Source organism: Macrobrachium nipponense, chromosome 38, assembly GCF_015104395.2.
Source record: "Macrobrachium nipponense isolate FS-2020 chromosome 38, ASM1510439v2, whole genome shotgun sequence".
Classification (NCBI taxonomy): domain Eukaryota; kingdom Metazoa; phylum Arthropoda; class Malacostraca; order Decapoda; family Palaemonidae; genus Macrobrachium; species Macrobrachium nipponense.
In genome coordinates, this window is record NC_061098.1 from 43,540,311 (window position 1) to 43,556,758 (window position 16,448).

The window sequence follows — 16,448 nt, forward strand, 5'->3', positions numbered from 1 at the left end:
ATTGCTTTCCAACCACACCACCCCAACTCGGTCTTTTCACTGTCTGATGCGCTGCATTGACAGAAAAAGCGTCGAGTTCTTGCCTTGACAACCCAGGTCTCATCAATCTTTCAGTCTCAAACGCTGGGGTTTCCAGATCTTGCACCTTTACTCCGATGGCATTTTGTTTCGCTGCGCTGAACATCACAATAAAATCATCCGCTCTCCTTCACACATCCAGCAGATTTGCCAACACGACTAACGATACCCTTTCTCTTTCTGTACATCACAGATAGACGTGACAATGTTACGCTTTGTCGTTCATATTTATGAACACAAAGCCCTTTCACTTTCGTATAAAATAAATACCGAACAAAGCACCTTCCACTAATTAAACGCGCCTATTACCGCCATCCGAAAATGTAGAACACTACAAATATTAAACTTTATCTATTTTATGTTGATAATCAACATGGGCGCGGTGTAAAGAACTGCAAATGGTGTGCCAGGCCATTTATTCAGTTCCTAACGACGCAGAATTACTAGAAATATACAACGCTGTTTTCCAGCATTCGCATGAGAAATCCGCATTGCTCCCAGAAGGACGTTATTGGCAGCAGAAGAGGCATTCGCTGCTATTTGGAAGTTTGCAGCCATCCATTGGCCACTTATTTGTCTTGGTAATTGGAGCATGAGACTCCAATCTACAGGCACCTCCGAGTTTGCATACACACACACACACACACACACACACACATATTGTTTGTGTACGTGTGTACTAAGAATGGATCACTTCCAAGGGCACGTCTGCACTACATTAGAACATGTCAGAAACCCTTTAATGACATCCGTATCACAGACAGGTTGAAAACAAGTGAAGTCCTCAAGCTGAGAAAGACCTTTCGGTAACGCTGGATGAACACCCGAAGCACTGGCTGACACTCCCAATAGGTCGTTGATTTGCAGTCAACCTGTGTTTGCTGTGCGTTCAGTATGCCACTCTACAATCACGACTTTACGGCCATGTAAGGCTTTGGATTGGAGGAAACTGTGAATTCTCTCTCTCTCTCTCTCTCTCTCTCTCTCTCTCTCTCTCTCTTCTGGAGTTACTTTCTTTTGATCAATTTGCAGATCAAAATCAATAACGTTGTTTTTTCATATTGAATACATAAAAATTGCCCATAAAAAGTGTGAAAAATAAAACGAACTCTTCCACTGATCAAATGTCGCAAAAACTCAACAGAAAAGAGGATATCAATGGAATCTATATGAAGTAGTGTAAATGATAACTCCTAAAAAACAAATGAACTTCATTCCAAAGAGAAATGAACATACACAAAACTATAAAGCAATTGAGAAAAAGAAATAGAAAATGATTAACAATAACAAACGTGTTGATGACTATTGTAACGTGATGATGTTGATGTCTAATGCCCCGTGACGGAACGAGTCTGTAGGAGTAGTAAAAGGTGGCTCCATCTCTGAGGCAGAAGACGATGATCAAATGACGATGGTGGCTCCAGCGACCTAGATGGAGGAGCTCCGGGAATTGTCGCTGCTTCTCGTGTTGCTCACAATGATCCGCTCAACTGTGAGTGGTAAGTTCTTGGACTTTTTCTCATTGACTGGATGTTAAACCGTACGTCTTTGTAGAGAGAGAGAGAGAGAGAGAGAGAGAGAGAGAGAGTGTGTAGTGCTTTTTCTTGTCCATTTTTTTGTCATGCTGTCGAACTTCTCAGTTCCAGAGGTCCTTGATTCCTGACACCGTTGGACTGGAACATCCTCCCAGAGGAAGTCGTGTAACTGGAACTTCTTCAGAAGCTCAAGCAAAGGTGTAATACATTAGTACCATGATGCTGTTCTCTTGCATTTTCATACATTTTTACCTATTTGTTTATTTATTAGTATATTTCTTGTTCTATTTTAATGAGTGAGGGTTCTTCTGTCTGCATTTCAATTTAGTACCTCGTCTTATTTCTTCCTAATGAATATCATGTTCTTTGGAAGCTTCTAATTCCAGTCAGTGGCTCCTGTGGACGAACAGGTTTCGTCTTATGGATAATAATAATAATAATAATAATAATAATAATAATAATAATAATAATAATAATAATAATAATAATAATAATAATAATAATAATAATAATAATAATAATTGTTTGGAAAACTCTCTATCGCGAGAGTATATATATTGATCTAAGAGGTCCCAAATAATAAAAAATATTGCGGGTGCGTGTATAATTTAAAAAACCCTTTACAAACCTTTCGAACCCTTCCCTGGGTTCATCTTCAGGGAAGGGTTCGAAAGCTTTTTTGTAAAGGGTTTTTAAATTATTCACGAACTCGCAATATTTTTTGTATTATTGTGGACCTCTAAGGACAAAATAATAATAATAATAATAATAATAATAATAATAATAATAATAATAATAATAATAATAATAATAATAATAATAATAATAATAAGTGATTAGATTTTGAGAGCCAAAGGAGATCGAGCTTTGCGGAGAAGTTACCACACACAGGTCCATTTTGCACCATTGCTGAAGTTTTCTGTCTGCGAATGGTTCCGTGTATGTTTACTACTACAAAATACGAATGCCTAGAACAATATGTACACATTTTTTGTCTTTTGTTGATGGGAAGTCGGGATTGATGGTCGATGTGGAAACTGACCGACTGATTTTATGAAATGGAAGCTGTCAGTCCAAGCATGGGGTCACTTTCAGCCATTTGGCTACTCAAGATGAAAAGACGCAGAAAATAAAGGCGTTGAAGTACAAGGGTCGAAAGGTAGAACTAAAAAAAAGAAAACTCAGTTGCACTAAGAAATAACAGAGAGAATGGACAGCACAGGCAGGAGGAAGAGAGCAGGAATAGAAGTAAAATGAAAGTCTAAAATATCGGTACAGCTAGGTGCCGAAGAGACAGTGTACCACTTTCAGAGATGCCCACAGTTCATCACGAGGGGTGGACTGAAGGTGCTACCCCCTTATGGGTAAAATGTGGATATTGTCTTCCTTTCCAACGTAGTAAACGATGATGAAGTTACTAAGAAGAATAAGGCACACCATATGAACTCTATACTTAAATAAATAGTTTTCAGGAATCCACAGATCATTAAAATGAAGTTGGACGCATAATCATTATCTAATGACCAACTATACGTATGGTAATATGTCCGTGAAAAAATTTTCAATGAATTTACTACTTGATTGACATCTATGAATTAATTTATCATTGATTTATTCCCTGAATTCCTCTGCAAACTTTCCCAAAAAGCGATTTAAGTGTGTCTCATTGCTGTGCTGAAAGTCTAGTCTCATTAGAGCGCAATATATATTCATAATTGGAGCGTTTTTGAAGGCGCACTGCAGTTCTCGCAACTCTGCACCTTGGCTCCTAATCAAGTGAACTTCATTAATGCATTGCAAACAGAGCAACAGGACTTGCATGGGAAACGAGGGAGGGCAATGAAACAGTCAACATCCACATGGAATCAATAATCGCTCTGAATGTTGCAGAAACATTCCATGGCCCTAAAATAACACACTTGTTATTTTGCGTTCAGCAGCACGGAACCGTGTTCACCATTTTGAATAATTGACTTCGTTTATGAAGTATCCTTAAGCGCTGGCCAAGTGGAACAGTTTAGGGAGAATATGAATGCAGGGGAAGGCGCCATATGGATGGTCGTGCGTTGTATGAAGATCACTAAGAAATGTATACATATATATGTATGTGTAATACTCATTGCTTTATGTAAGAGCCACATACGACAAAGTTCAGATGTCTGGGAACCGCAAGACATCAGGTATGATAAAACATAACCCTAGAAAGGATATATAAATATATATATATATATATATATATATATATATATATATATATATATATATATATATTATTATATATATATATATATATATATGTATATATATATATATATATTATATATATATATATATATATATATATATATATATATATATAATATATATATATATATATATATATATATATATATATATATATTATATATATATATATATATATATATATATATATATATATATGAATGACTGGTAAAAATGTTCTGTTACAACAGAATTCCATCTAATAAAGGGAGCCCATAAAAACACCAAAATATATAGAGAAAAGTACTGTATTTCAGAGACTGCTGTCTCTCTCTTCAGGTATATAAATGAGAAAAGTTTACAGAAAAGGTGGTATTTATACCGAGAGATCCATCCAAAGGTAAGCCAATTTAGGTCACCCCCGCTGATAATCTTCCTTTAATCTTCTTAAGCGTTGTTTGAATGAAAACCTTGTCGATCACATCTGAACCTATGCTCCTTTTGAGATGTTCATTACCTGCCTCTCTTTTATTAAGGCCGATTGCTTCATTTGACTCTTGTACCGGCAGTTGCTGCTATAAATTATATGTGACAAATTCCAGTTTATTCTATGGTTATGTTCATTTATATGGTTGAAAATAGCTGAATTCTGTTGTCGATACCTAACTGACCGTTTGTGTTGTATTAATCTCTGGGGAAGTGATTTTCCTGTAAATCCGACGTAAGATTGGTCACAGTCCTGGTATGGGATCTCATAGACCCCAGTGTCCTTGGGAGATGTCTTTTGTTGGACGTTAATCAGGGATTTGGCTAAGGTGTTTGGGTAAGTAAATGCAAAAGGGTTAGATTTTCCGAGGGTCTGAGTGACCCTCTTAATCGTGTCCAGGTGTGGAATTTTTATTTTATTGTTGGGTGTATCTCTGGTCTTGTAATGAATGCAATAAAACCCAAAAACATGCTGTGGATGAGATATGTAGATGATATTCTAACATTTTGGGACAATAGGTGAGGTAATTTTAATGAATTCCTTTCAAAATTAAACGCATTAGTGCCCAGCATCAAATTTAAATTGAATGGGAAACAGACAACAAAATTCCTTTTCTTGATGTTTTAATAATCAGAGACATGACAGAATACAAATTTACCATATACAGAAAACCAACATCCTCACTTTCATACATTCACTACTTTAGCTATCACGACATTGCTATCAAGATAGGTGTAGCCAGCAACCTGTTCTTAAGAACCTTACGAATTTGTTCCCTAGATTTCCTGGAAAAAGAATTTGAACTAATTCGTAAGCAACTTTCGTCTTTAAAGTATCTTGACCATATAATTGAGAAAGCAATTCACAAAGCAAACATAATTTTGTACTGATCCCCTCAAAAACCAAACCAGAGATACACCCAACAATAAAATAAAACTTCCACACCTGGACACGATTAAGGTGACTCAGACCCTCAGAAAATCTAACCCTTTTGCATTTATATAAAGACTTTCTTGATCTACCCAATGCCTCAGCTATGATGTCTTTTGACTTCTGAGAAAGGACTTCAGGCCTTCCAAGATTCTCACTCGTTTTGCGATGACAGTCATATGGATTTTTGTTCCAGTTTCTTTTAACAAAGGATTCATCTTTCTTAATGTATTTAGCTATCCAGGAACATGAAATGAAGGATGCACCAGCATCCTTTGCCTCTCTGAAGGTTATAGCCCTGGATTCAGTCAATCCATCTGATTTCCTCCGAGTCGTTAGCCATGGCTGTATCTAACTCCATCACTCAGTCTGAAAATACAAGAAATGTAAAATGAAAAATAGCTTGATAGAGACTTAAGATAACGTACTTGGAGATAGACTATAGCAGAAAACTTCATAACTTTCCATTTTTTCTGTGGATGGGGAAGGAGGGGGGGGGGGGGGGGGGGTGGGGGGCTCTAAGTTCGAAACACCCGGTATATATATTAATTTTGATGTATGCCTCCCTAACATTCTTTATCAATGACGCAAAATGTGTACTTTTTTCAATCACTTGTTAGAGAATTTTTCAAGCAGGTGTTGAAGAAAGAACACTGTGCAGGATATGCAGTGTGGTTCTCTCTTGTGAGATAAAATGGATTCCTCAATTGGTATGATAATCATGCAAAAGGCAAGGACCCCTTCTGCGCACATTTTGTGAAATACGTTTGTATAACAACGCCATATTTTTTTCTTAGGTTGCCAAACTTTTGAAATCTAATCTATACAAGCAGGGCATTTTGTCCCGTATAGTTAAGAGAAAGTAGTTGTCCTTTTGTATGACATTTTTACCCTGGCTTCAAGTAGTATTTGAAAGATCATTTAGAATTAAAACTGTTCCGAACGATAAAATGAGAGAATGAGCGATGGGTAAATAAACGGAATTGAAAGGAATGGAATTGAGACCTGAATTGGATATTATTAAAAATGAAGCATTGGTTATCGGTTACCTCATGTGACATTTCCTTGAATCCAATACGCTGTGTTCCCAACAAACATTGGACGGAAATTTATGTATATTTGGAAATTAATATTGGTTTTCGACAGGCTCTGTATGAAAACGAAAGTTTAGTTTCTCTTGTGTATACTCTTTTTTTCGTTTCGTTGCTATGACACTGAAATATGGTACTGCTACACAAATACATGTGAAAATATCAGCGGGGAAAGGGCCTTTGTCTTTAGAATGATCATAATAACAAAAAAAGAGGAGATTACAGGACGTATCCTGCAGAGGGTTTTTTTTCTTCAAAACCGGATTTGAAAATTCCCTATCTGGTGACTAAGGAAAAAAAAGGATTTTATCATGAATGAAAAGAAAATAATTGATTTATGACTCATTATTCTTTGCTGGATGCAAAGCACCAAATCAAACAAGGCCTGATCCGACCCCCAGCTTATGCGGGACGCTTGAAAAAAAATTCCTGTAAACATTATAACGTAAATTAAACTGCGCTAAAATTAATATAAATACGCTATATTTTATGAGAAATAATTGTACTCCATAGTTTAAAATGCACATAATTTATTTTTTACGTTTTCATACTGATAAATAAGTCATAAATATCATATCCTAAAATTCCTGTATCTTTTACTCAACGCATAAAGTAGTTTGTAGGCCTACTCCCAGAGTAAGCGAAAATGGAACACGAATAACTGTTAATGAAAGAAGTGTTCTTTCTTTTTCATTGTTATTCTTAACGACATTTTTATAAACTGATTTACCGCCCCCGGGTGTGTTGTTGATTCTCAATGATTTATACTTTGTTTAATACTTCAGTTCTACAGATAAAGAAAAGAAACTCCTTTCTAGTCAAGGAATAACTTGATTCGTTCGAAGGATAATTGATATACCCATATCATTTAAGAACTAGAACCAGTGAAGCACAACCTAGATACACAATAAAATACGATAAGGCAGATTTTGATCAATGGCAGTGAACATCTCCCAGAAGGAATCATTTCGCTCCAACTCCAGTATGGTCTGGATTACCATCTGATAAACGGGAACGTTGTTCTTTCAGACAGTATGGGTACCTTTCGTCACGAACGAGAGTTACATTATAAACTGGAATATTCCTGAATGGAATGCTTGGTGTTTTTGAGTCAAATGAATGACTCTTTCGAAGTCACAGTCAGGAGTCAGGGTGCGTGGTGAGCACTCATTGAGTCTATTTCACATACTGGTTGAACACCGTTTGAAAACCAATGCTCGACCGTGAGTGTAGAACGATTCTTAGGCAAATGCTGGATAATCGTGTGAAGCACCGAAGGACTGCTAGTGAGAAGTTGACATATCAAAATTGTTATAGAAGATTGAGTGTCAAAAGTTCATTGGTATGTGTTGATGACATATTTGTAGTGTTGTGTACGCACCCTGAAAGCCAAATTCGGTTGTAATGGTTTAGCAGAAGCCACATTAATGCGTAGGAGACAACGTTTTATTCATCTCTGACAATGATTGAGGAAAATAAATCTTCTGGCGCAAAAATGAATGATAACATTCTATAAACAAAAATTGACGCTACGAAATCAATCCTTAAAGGGTTCCTCAAACTGCTCTGTAGAGGCGCAGATAACCAGAGCAATCCATAACTGAGCTGTCGATTCTCATCGAACGTTGCATTCCTACCTCTCAGATCCTAATCACTTGCTGTCAGTCAAGAGGACCAACTCTGTGTAAGTTTCTTTAAATACGCTCACAACTTTCTGCATAATGTTGTTGCTTGTAGTCCAGGTAGTCATATTGACGAAGTGCCTGCTATCTTCCGTGTAACTCTTTTCAGATATATTCATACATTGCTTACTGAAGCAATAAAATACTTTTGTTACAGAATTTTACGAAAAACAGAATTTTTAGAAAGCAAGGGTGCGAATTTCTCACATGACAATATTATCTTGCATTTATGTAGCCCTGATGATGGGAAAGGTAGGTGTACAATTAAACAAGAGAAGTTATTTCCATTAATTTCGCTTTATGTCCAGTTCACTCTATTTCTAAATATAAACAACATTGGTATATATGACAGAAATTTACGCACACACACACACTATATACATACATACATATATATATATATATATATATATATATATATATATATATATATATATATATATATATATATATATATATATATATATATATATATATACATATATATATATATATATATATATATATATATATATATATATATATATATATATATATATATATATATATATATATCTATATATATATATATCCTATATACATGCATACACACATACATACATATATGACAGAAATTTGCGCACACACACATATATATATATATATATATATATATATATATATATATATATATATATATATATATATATATATATATATATATATATATATATATATATATATATATATATATATCTATATATACTGCATACACACATACATACATAAAAGTGTGTGTGTGATGTGTATATTTATACGAGTGTTATATATCTAATATATATATATATATATATATATATATATATATATATATATATATAATATGGATATATATATATATATATATATATATATATATATATATATATATATATATTATATATATATATATATATACATATATATTATATATATCTGAATAAAGGTAATGCCAGGGAGGAAAATGAGAAACGAGAACTGTCGAGACCTTTCGGTCTTACCGACCCTTCACTACAGGCAAGACTGCTCAGAACAAAGAGAAACACAGTGCAGGTAAGCATATAAAAAAAAACGGACATTACAGGATTAACAAAAGATCCAGGTCACTTTAAAGAAACGAAAAAACCCCGTGGGCTAGATTAAAGATTTAAAAGCAGCCGCCCACACGTAGTCACAGGTAATTTAGCCAGAAAACAATTCATTTTGAAAACAAAGAGTCATATACAAACGGGCAGTACAAAATTAGTAAAATCCCGAAGGCTACATTAAGCATTTAAGAGCGGTGTGGTTAACTTGCCTTCTACCAGTGTGTTTGGCCGCGCCACTTTTAAATCCTTAATCTAGAGTTCGGGATTTTACTAATTTTGTACTGTCCGTTTGTATAGGCCTCTTTGTTCCTTAAACAAATGTATTGTTTCCCGACTAAATTACTTGTGACCACGTGTGGGTGGCTGCTTTTAAAATCTTTAATATAGCCCACAGGCGTTTTTTCGTTTCTTTAAAACGAATTGGACCTTCTTTTAATCCTGTAATGTCTGTTTGTGTATGCTTACCTGTACTGTGTTTCTCTTAGTTCTGATCAGTCTTGCTCTGTAAAGGGGTCAGTAAGACCGAAAGATCGTTATTTATATTTATCTATAAAGGAAATATTAAGCCCGGCAGCACAGCGTTTCGAATACCACTCGCAACAAAGCGCTTTTCAATTATATTTCCCTCTTTGGTGCAAGTTATTCCCGAAATAGGGTCGTTAAGACCGAAAGATCTCTTTAGGCAGTTCTCGTTTTTCATTTTCCTCCCTGCCAATATCTTTATTTATACACAGCATCACGTTTTACACATTTCGTGATCAAGTCATTCACACACACACACACACACTCATACACGCACACACACACACACACACACACACACACACATATATATATATATATATATTAGGGCTTGTGCCTTGTATGATAAGCGCCCTATGAGGTAATGTTTGACTTGCGATAATCTTAAGCTAAGTCGGTTGGTATTGCACTTCCATCTTCAATGAGTGTCTGGGGGTTTGTAGATCACTTACGAAGTCGGTATTATCTTGTTGGTTATTACGACGATGTGTTAAAACTCATGGTTCGGTGAGGAGGTTCTTGTAGAAAACACGAAGTATAAAAATAGATTATATTCTTCTGAAGTTTTTACATGATGAAGATCAGGTATGATTGTACAAGTCTTCTAATAACTATAGCTTGATCGCTTCTGCCAATGATGATGGGCTAATCCTATTCCTCTACATGATAAAGCTTAGGTAAAGAGGTACAGGTCTTCTAATGACGATAGCTAACTCTGTTCTGCCCGTCTACCATCTCTGTTACAAGTTATGAAGGAACAGACAGTAGTTCGAACATATGAACATACATACAAATGACATAGTTACATACGAACACACAATCAAATGAGACACGCTACAGATCACGTAGGCCGTTTGAATATAGGTCGGGGTAGTGTCTCAAGCAGGAAGCTTGGACTAATGTTTAGTAAAAACAATTGAATGACTACAGGTGACGGCATGTTATCTTAGCCTACATACTTATTGTATACATCATCTTTAGCGTCTCTAGTTCTGATCACATTCCTGCAAGCAATCTTTTATATATATGGACTAACATTCCATATTATTATTATGTAAACACTTACATCAGCTCGGTCAGCTACCAAAACCAACCACTGAATATTACTCAAACTTGACTTGCATTTGACTTATAGGAGTGTGATACAGACACTATGTGAATATATATATATATAAGTAAATAAAAATTCATTGTGTACATTGAAATTGATTCAGTAATAAAATATAAAACAATGATATTGGTAAATATATTGATCACGTGATATAGCAATGATACAGTTTTCACTTCATCTCCTTAAGATACATATGCTACAGAAAATACTAATGTACTCTGATAATTGCATAGAATGAAGATTAACATGATAAATCATATTTAACTGATAAAAAATTTCATATATGAATTGATAAAGTTATTAATGTTTATGCTGATTGATTCGTTGATTTTTATGCTAAATGTTATATATCTGATTCATTAATCCATATACTAACTCATATATAACTGCAGATATTGTAAGATAAAAGGTAACAGATTGATTATAGGCTACCTATTTGATTTGTTTATACATATGTATATGGATTCATATAATTATGATTAATATATGTGCACTTTAAATAGATTCCTATTGCGTACACGCAAAGATATATTTCGATTCCGTTATTTATGATCATTTATATATAGATTCCTAGTGCGTACACGCAAAAAATATATTTTCGATTCTGATTTCTGTCATTTATATAGGATACTGATACTTTATATATATAGGATACATGACCGAGGTTATACTACTTCACTTTAACTAGCGTCGAACAACTTTTCGTCCATTACACAGTTCCAGACAACCACCTATAGCCCAATGAAACGGCCTATTTCACAGGGTTAAAACAAGGGGGGGAAAATTTGCCTGGGCGGGTCCAACGTTCTATATTGCGCTCATACTTATTCTCTGCATCCTAAGCTACACGATTACGTTCGCGATGAATAAATCATCCCAGCACGAGTCCTTCGCCAGCAAATAGAGTTGAATATCCTTCGGGTTGTAATTGTCGGAAGTATGTCCCTTTCGGTTTTAGTCCGATTCCGACAGCCGCCGGAGCATTCCGCATTAAAACGAGATTAACGACGAGATACGGTGTCTCGGTCGAAGAAGTCCATGAAATTCCTTTCACATTGTAGGCGGTTGTTACTTGACTGTAGTCGTCCGCTGCGACGAACGATTTTTTGAAGTTGCGATGTGAAACTCTCGTACTGCAGGATACTGTAACCAGGTTCCATTAATCAGCCTGCAAGTGAAATTATACTTGTCACAAGGGCAGAGTAAATTCAGAACATCCAAATACAGGGGGGGAGAAATGCCCATTAAGACCAGACTTAACCCACATGAATTCGCTGATATTTGTGGAATTCAAAAGATGTAGCCGTACAAACTTTTTATTTATCCATGAAAACAATGAGTGAACCTATCTAGGTCTATGAGACTTGTAAAAATATCCATAATTATAAAAAATAAATAGATATCATTACGAATCTCAAAGAAAATTCGATATTACTGGTAGTAAGTTACTAGACAAAAGTGGAAAACGGAGCTATTTGTAAGATTGCCAGGCAACATAAGAGTCAAAGAGATATTAATCATGATTCTGTATTTCTCTATGCTAACTGAAATTAAGTTGTGATAAAATCTGATCCTATGTGCCCCCCTAACAAAAGTTTCATGTTCAATTTTCTCGCGCGCATCCTCTGAGGTTAATTTTAAAAACTTTATTATATAGGAGGAGATGCAACGAAAAAAACCCTATGTAACTAATTTCTAAATAAACTTTGGGTTTTTCAAGAAAATGTGACATTTCCCATGAATGTGATTTACCTGGATTGTAATAAGCTAATGTTGCAAGTAAATAATCCATATCCATATCGTGATACTTCTAAATGTCTATGAGGTTCAGAAAAAATTAATTCATTTTGATGTTATAGAAATTCTATTTCCTTATTTTGTTTATTAATTTTTAAATAAATGATTGCAAGTTGCATTGCGCATACCGATAGACACCTGTACCTAACGTCTGCCTTGCCCATGAGAAGTTCGGGCTAAGCATTCCTTTCTCCAGGGTCAATTCTTGCTTTTTTTTGCAACCAGAGACGACACACAGATGAAGCCTGTGTAAGCAGATTATTGAGGTTAAAAGGAACAAATGCTGATACGGCAATGATGACGTCGTCACTTGGCAGGAGATTGCTCTCAGCCAGCTAGAGTTACGTTACTTGCTGTAATAAATACGACTTTAGGATAAATTTTATTTTTGTTTTTTTAATACTCGACCCACATGAGAAGAATGTCTGAAAAAAAAAACAGTACCAAAATTGGAACAAATATATTAGTTTCATGTTGGAAATCTGCATAATTGTAACTTATGTTAAATTAAATATTCCTTATTCAAACTAATGAAAAAAGTTCCATACAAATTCTATATATATTATTAGCCCTGTATAAGATTCATATAGGATTATTCCATAGATAACATTTTCACTTCTAGACTTCCTGACTTTAAAATCTCTTTTATTCTAATTTTATTTTTTTATTATTTATTTATTTATTATTATTATTTTTTTTCATTGACTACGAATATAAATCACCGGAACAGACAATATGTCAGTAGGTTTTGGATATGTGTTGAACTTTTAGCTTATTTGTCATTACTAAAGCGTTAAGTTAGAGTTCAAATCTTTACGCATATATATTTGGATATTTAATTAATCTATGGTTACGTCTTGCTTATCGATTTTATCGTGATTCCTTTTTTATTATAATTTGTAACCCTTTCGTCTTCTTACGGAGTGTATTATATGGACTCCACTTGTATCCATATTATTTTTTTTTATTTTTTTTTTGTATTTATTTATTTTATATTTTTTTATTTTTTTATATATTTGATAATTAATGGTTGGCTTGAATATGTGGAAGTGTTCTAGCGGCGTACCGTATAAGGCTACTTGCGGCAATCAATTCTATAGATACAAGATATAAATGATCAAGGTATTTAAAACCGCGAGAACCGCTATAATTCCAGTCGGATCCAATATCACGAGTTGTAACTCGTAAGACATTGACACTTCCTATTTAATTATCAGTTATTCTACAAACGATTGACTCTGGGTGATAAAATATATTATTGGTTTTCTAATGGAAAGGAATTCACACACGTGTTATGGAGATTATTATTGATTTACACCACCCGAGTCAGATTATCATGTGTTGAATTCCATGTTTACTGATTTAGCACTCATAATATTCCTAACGCACTCAATTGCGGTGTTTGTTTTTAGTGCTATTAATTCTATATGACGTGTCAAGGAACTATTAACACTAAGAAGTGTTTATTCCCTCTGTCAGACTCGTAATTCTGTTAAAATTAATTTCTACGTATATTCTTTCAAGGATTGATTTGGCACAGGATAGGCCCTTAACTGACAGGTGTCTTAGTGTGTCCCTTGTTTTCATGACACGTGTTACAATCAGTTATGTGCTTTTTATATCTGTAAGCATTGTAGGCCAGTAAAAATAGGTATTTGGCTTTCTGTGACATGTAGGGAACCCTGGATGACGGAATGCAACCAGTTTATGACGATTGGTATGAAAGAGATTATTACTACCAACTGGTCGTTAGTCATCTGCTGTGTTCTTGGCGGGTTTTCCTCGTCACAGACCTACATATAATTATACATTTGATACATTATTCTGATACACATACTATAAAATATACTTTTGCTTTAGGGTTTCTGATCGAAGTGTTTATTGTTTTTGCCTAGCCACTGACCTGTTTCCGTTTCGAAGTGTTTATTGTTTGGTGTTTATTGTTTTGCTTATCGCTGTTGACACTTGCTTTGTTCAGTTTGTAACAGTTCTGCGCTCCAACCCAGATATGCAATGCTCGCGATCTCTTGGGTTAAGGAGAATTTTCTTGTTTAGATACGGTTTTAAACAATAGGCAACGGATGTGTCTATATCATTTTAGTCCAATTAATGGTTCTTGCTGTATGGTGCGGGATTGCGGGATAATGCGTCAGCTATGATATTTGCTTTCCCAGGTAGATATCTTATCTTGGCTCCAAAGACCTGAATGATCATTTGTCACCGAGTTCCTTTTGGACTGTGATTAAAGCCTTTGAAAAACTCGGTAAAGGACTCATGTTCAGTAAGGACTTTATTAGGATAGCCATAGATTATGAACTTAAAATGACTAGTGAGTTAAAGATACCTAGCCCTTCCTTGCTTATTACTGCATATTTACTTTCAGAGGGGCCTTTAGTTTACGTGAATTAAAAAAGCTATAGGAAAGAACTGTTTATCATATTGCTGAAGTAGTATCCATCGTACCCCTTGGTCTGAGGCGTCTGTTACAATAAAAAAAAAATTCCTTATTTAAATCAAGGATTTTAAGTTAGGTAAGCTGCATTATTCAGCTTTTAAGATATCGAACGCCTGTTGATGCTTTTTCGGACCATAATAAATCTACGCCCTTCTTCGTAAGATCTGTTAAAGGAGCTGTCATGATTGAAGAGTTACATATTTTACATACGATTGTAATACCCACTACAGCGCCAAGTGCTGTATCCCCCCCCCTTTACGTTAATAGGTACCGGAAAGTTATGAATAGCCGACACCTTACCATGGACTACTTTAAGACATTGACAAGACACATAAAACCTAGATAAACATGTTCGGTTTTAAAAACTCACATTTAGATATTTTACTCTGAGACTAGCTCTAGTTTATGTGAATGTACTTCTAAGGTATTAGAAAAGATTACAAGATCATCCATATAGGCATGTAGGTTATCCCCTAAAAGTCTCCAAACACTATATTGTAATTGGGGTGCAACGTAAGCCGGAGGCATACGTAAAAAATTGATAATGTCCCCTGAGTGTGCTGAAAACGGTGTATGAGGTACAATCACTTAGGTAATGGTATCTGGTAAAAGCATTTAAGTAAGTCCAAGTTGGTGAAAAAAAAAAAAAAATTATTATTCTAACCTAACAGAGATAAGATGTCGTCGGTTCATGGCACTGGAAACTATCGGGAGTCGTTTCCTTGTTTAAGCGACAGAAATCTACGCAGATACGCCAAGTCCGATCTTTTATGGCATGACGTTTGAGGGAAAAATTATATGGGCTTATTTTATTTCCTAATGGCTCCTATTACTAACATTTTCAACTTCGTCATTTATCTCTATTTTGAAATTTCATTGAGAGTCTACACGAAGGTACTATATAGCTTTATGTTTGTCCTTAGACCGTATTTTGTGTTAAATTACATCCGTTTTTTCCCAGAGATCACTCGCTAGTGAGAAAACTTCCTGGTATTCAGATAAAAGATAAAAAAAAAAACAAAAAAAAATTTCTGCTGAAATCCACCTCTGCTTGAATGACTTTACGGATATTACTTTAGATAGATTAACAGAGGGATTCATCCACGAATGATTGGGCGGGATTAAAAGTTAGCAACAATAAAAAAAATGCGATATTTATAACTTCCGTATCCACGATATGTATACGTTTGTGGATCACTAGATTAACTTGTTGCTGTGTCAACCGTGTCTAGGGCTTTGTTCGCGGAAATCGTTATATTTCAGAGTGTCGGGAAGGATTTAAAATTTCATTTCCCAAGCAAAGTTCTTTTCTAACAAACGCACCTAAGACATTCGAGGGTGCATGCTTCTCGAGATTTTTGCGTTGCAAAGTGCGACTGCGGTTGTGGGAGAATTCTGTTGGGTCATTTGAACAATGTTACGATTTATGAG

General features: G+C 34.9%; 1 protein-coding gene across 1 annotated transcript in view; it reads left to right on the top strand.

The window, feature by feature from the left end:
• The first annotated feature begins 1,257 nt into the window (after positions 1-1,257).
• Positions 1,258-16,448, top strand: part of LOC135209822 (irregular chiasm C-roughest protein-like) — a 36,240-nt gene continuing 21,049 nt past the window's right edge. The window contains exon 1 of the mRNA XM_064242594.1: positions 1,258-1,577. Within this exon, the coding sequence (XP_064098664.1) occupies positions 1,511-1,577 (67 nt within the window). The 5' untranslated portion in view covers positions 1,258-1,510. The remainder of the gene's footprint in view (positions 1,578-16,448) is intronic.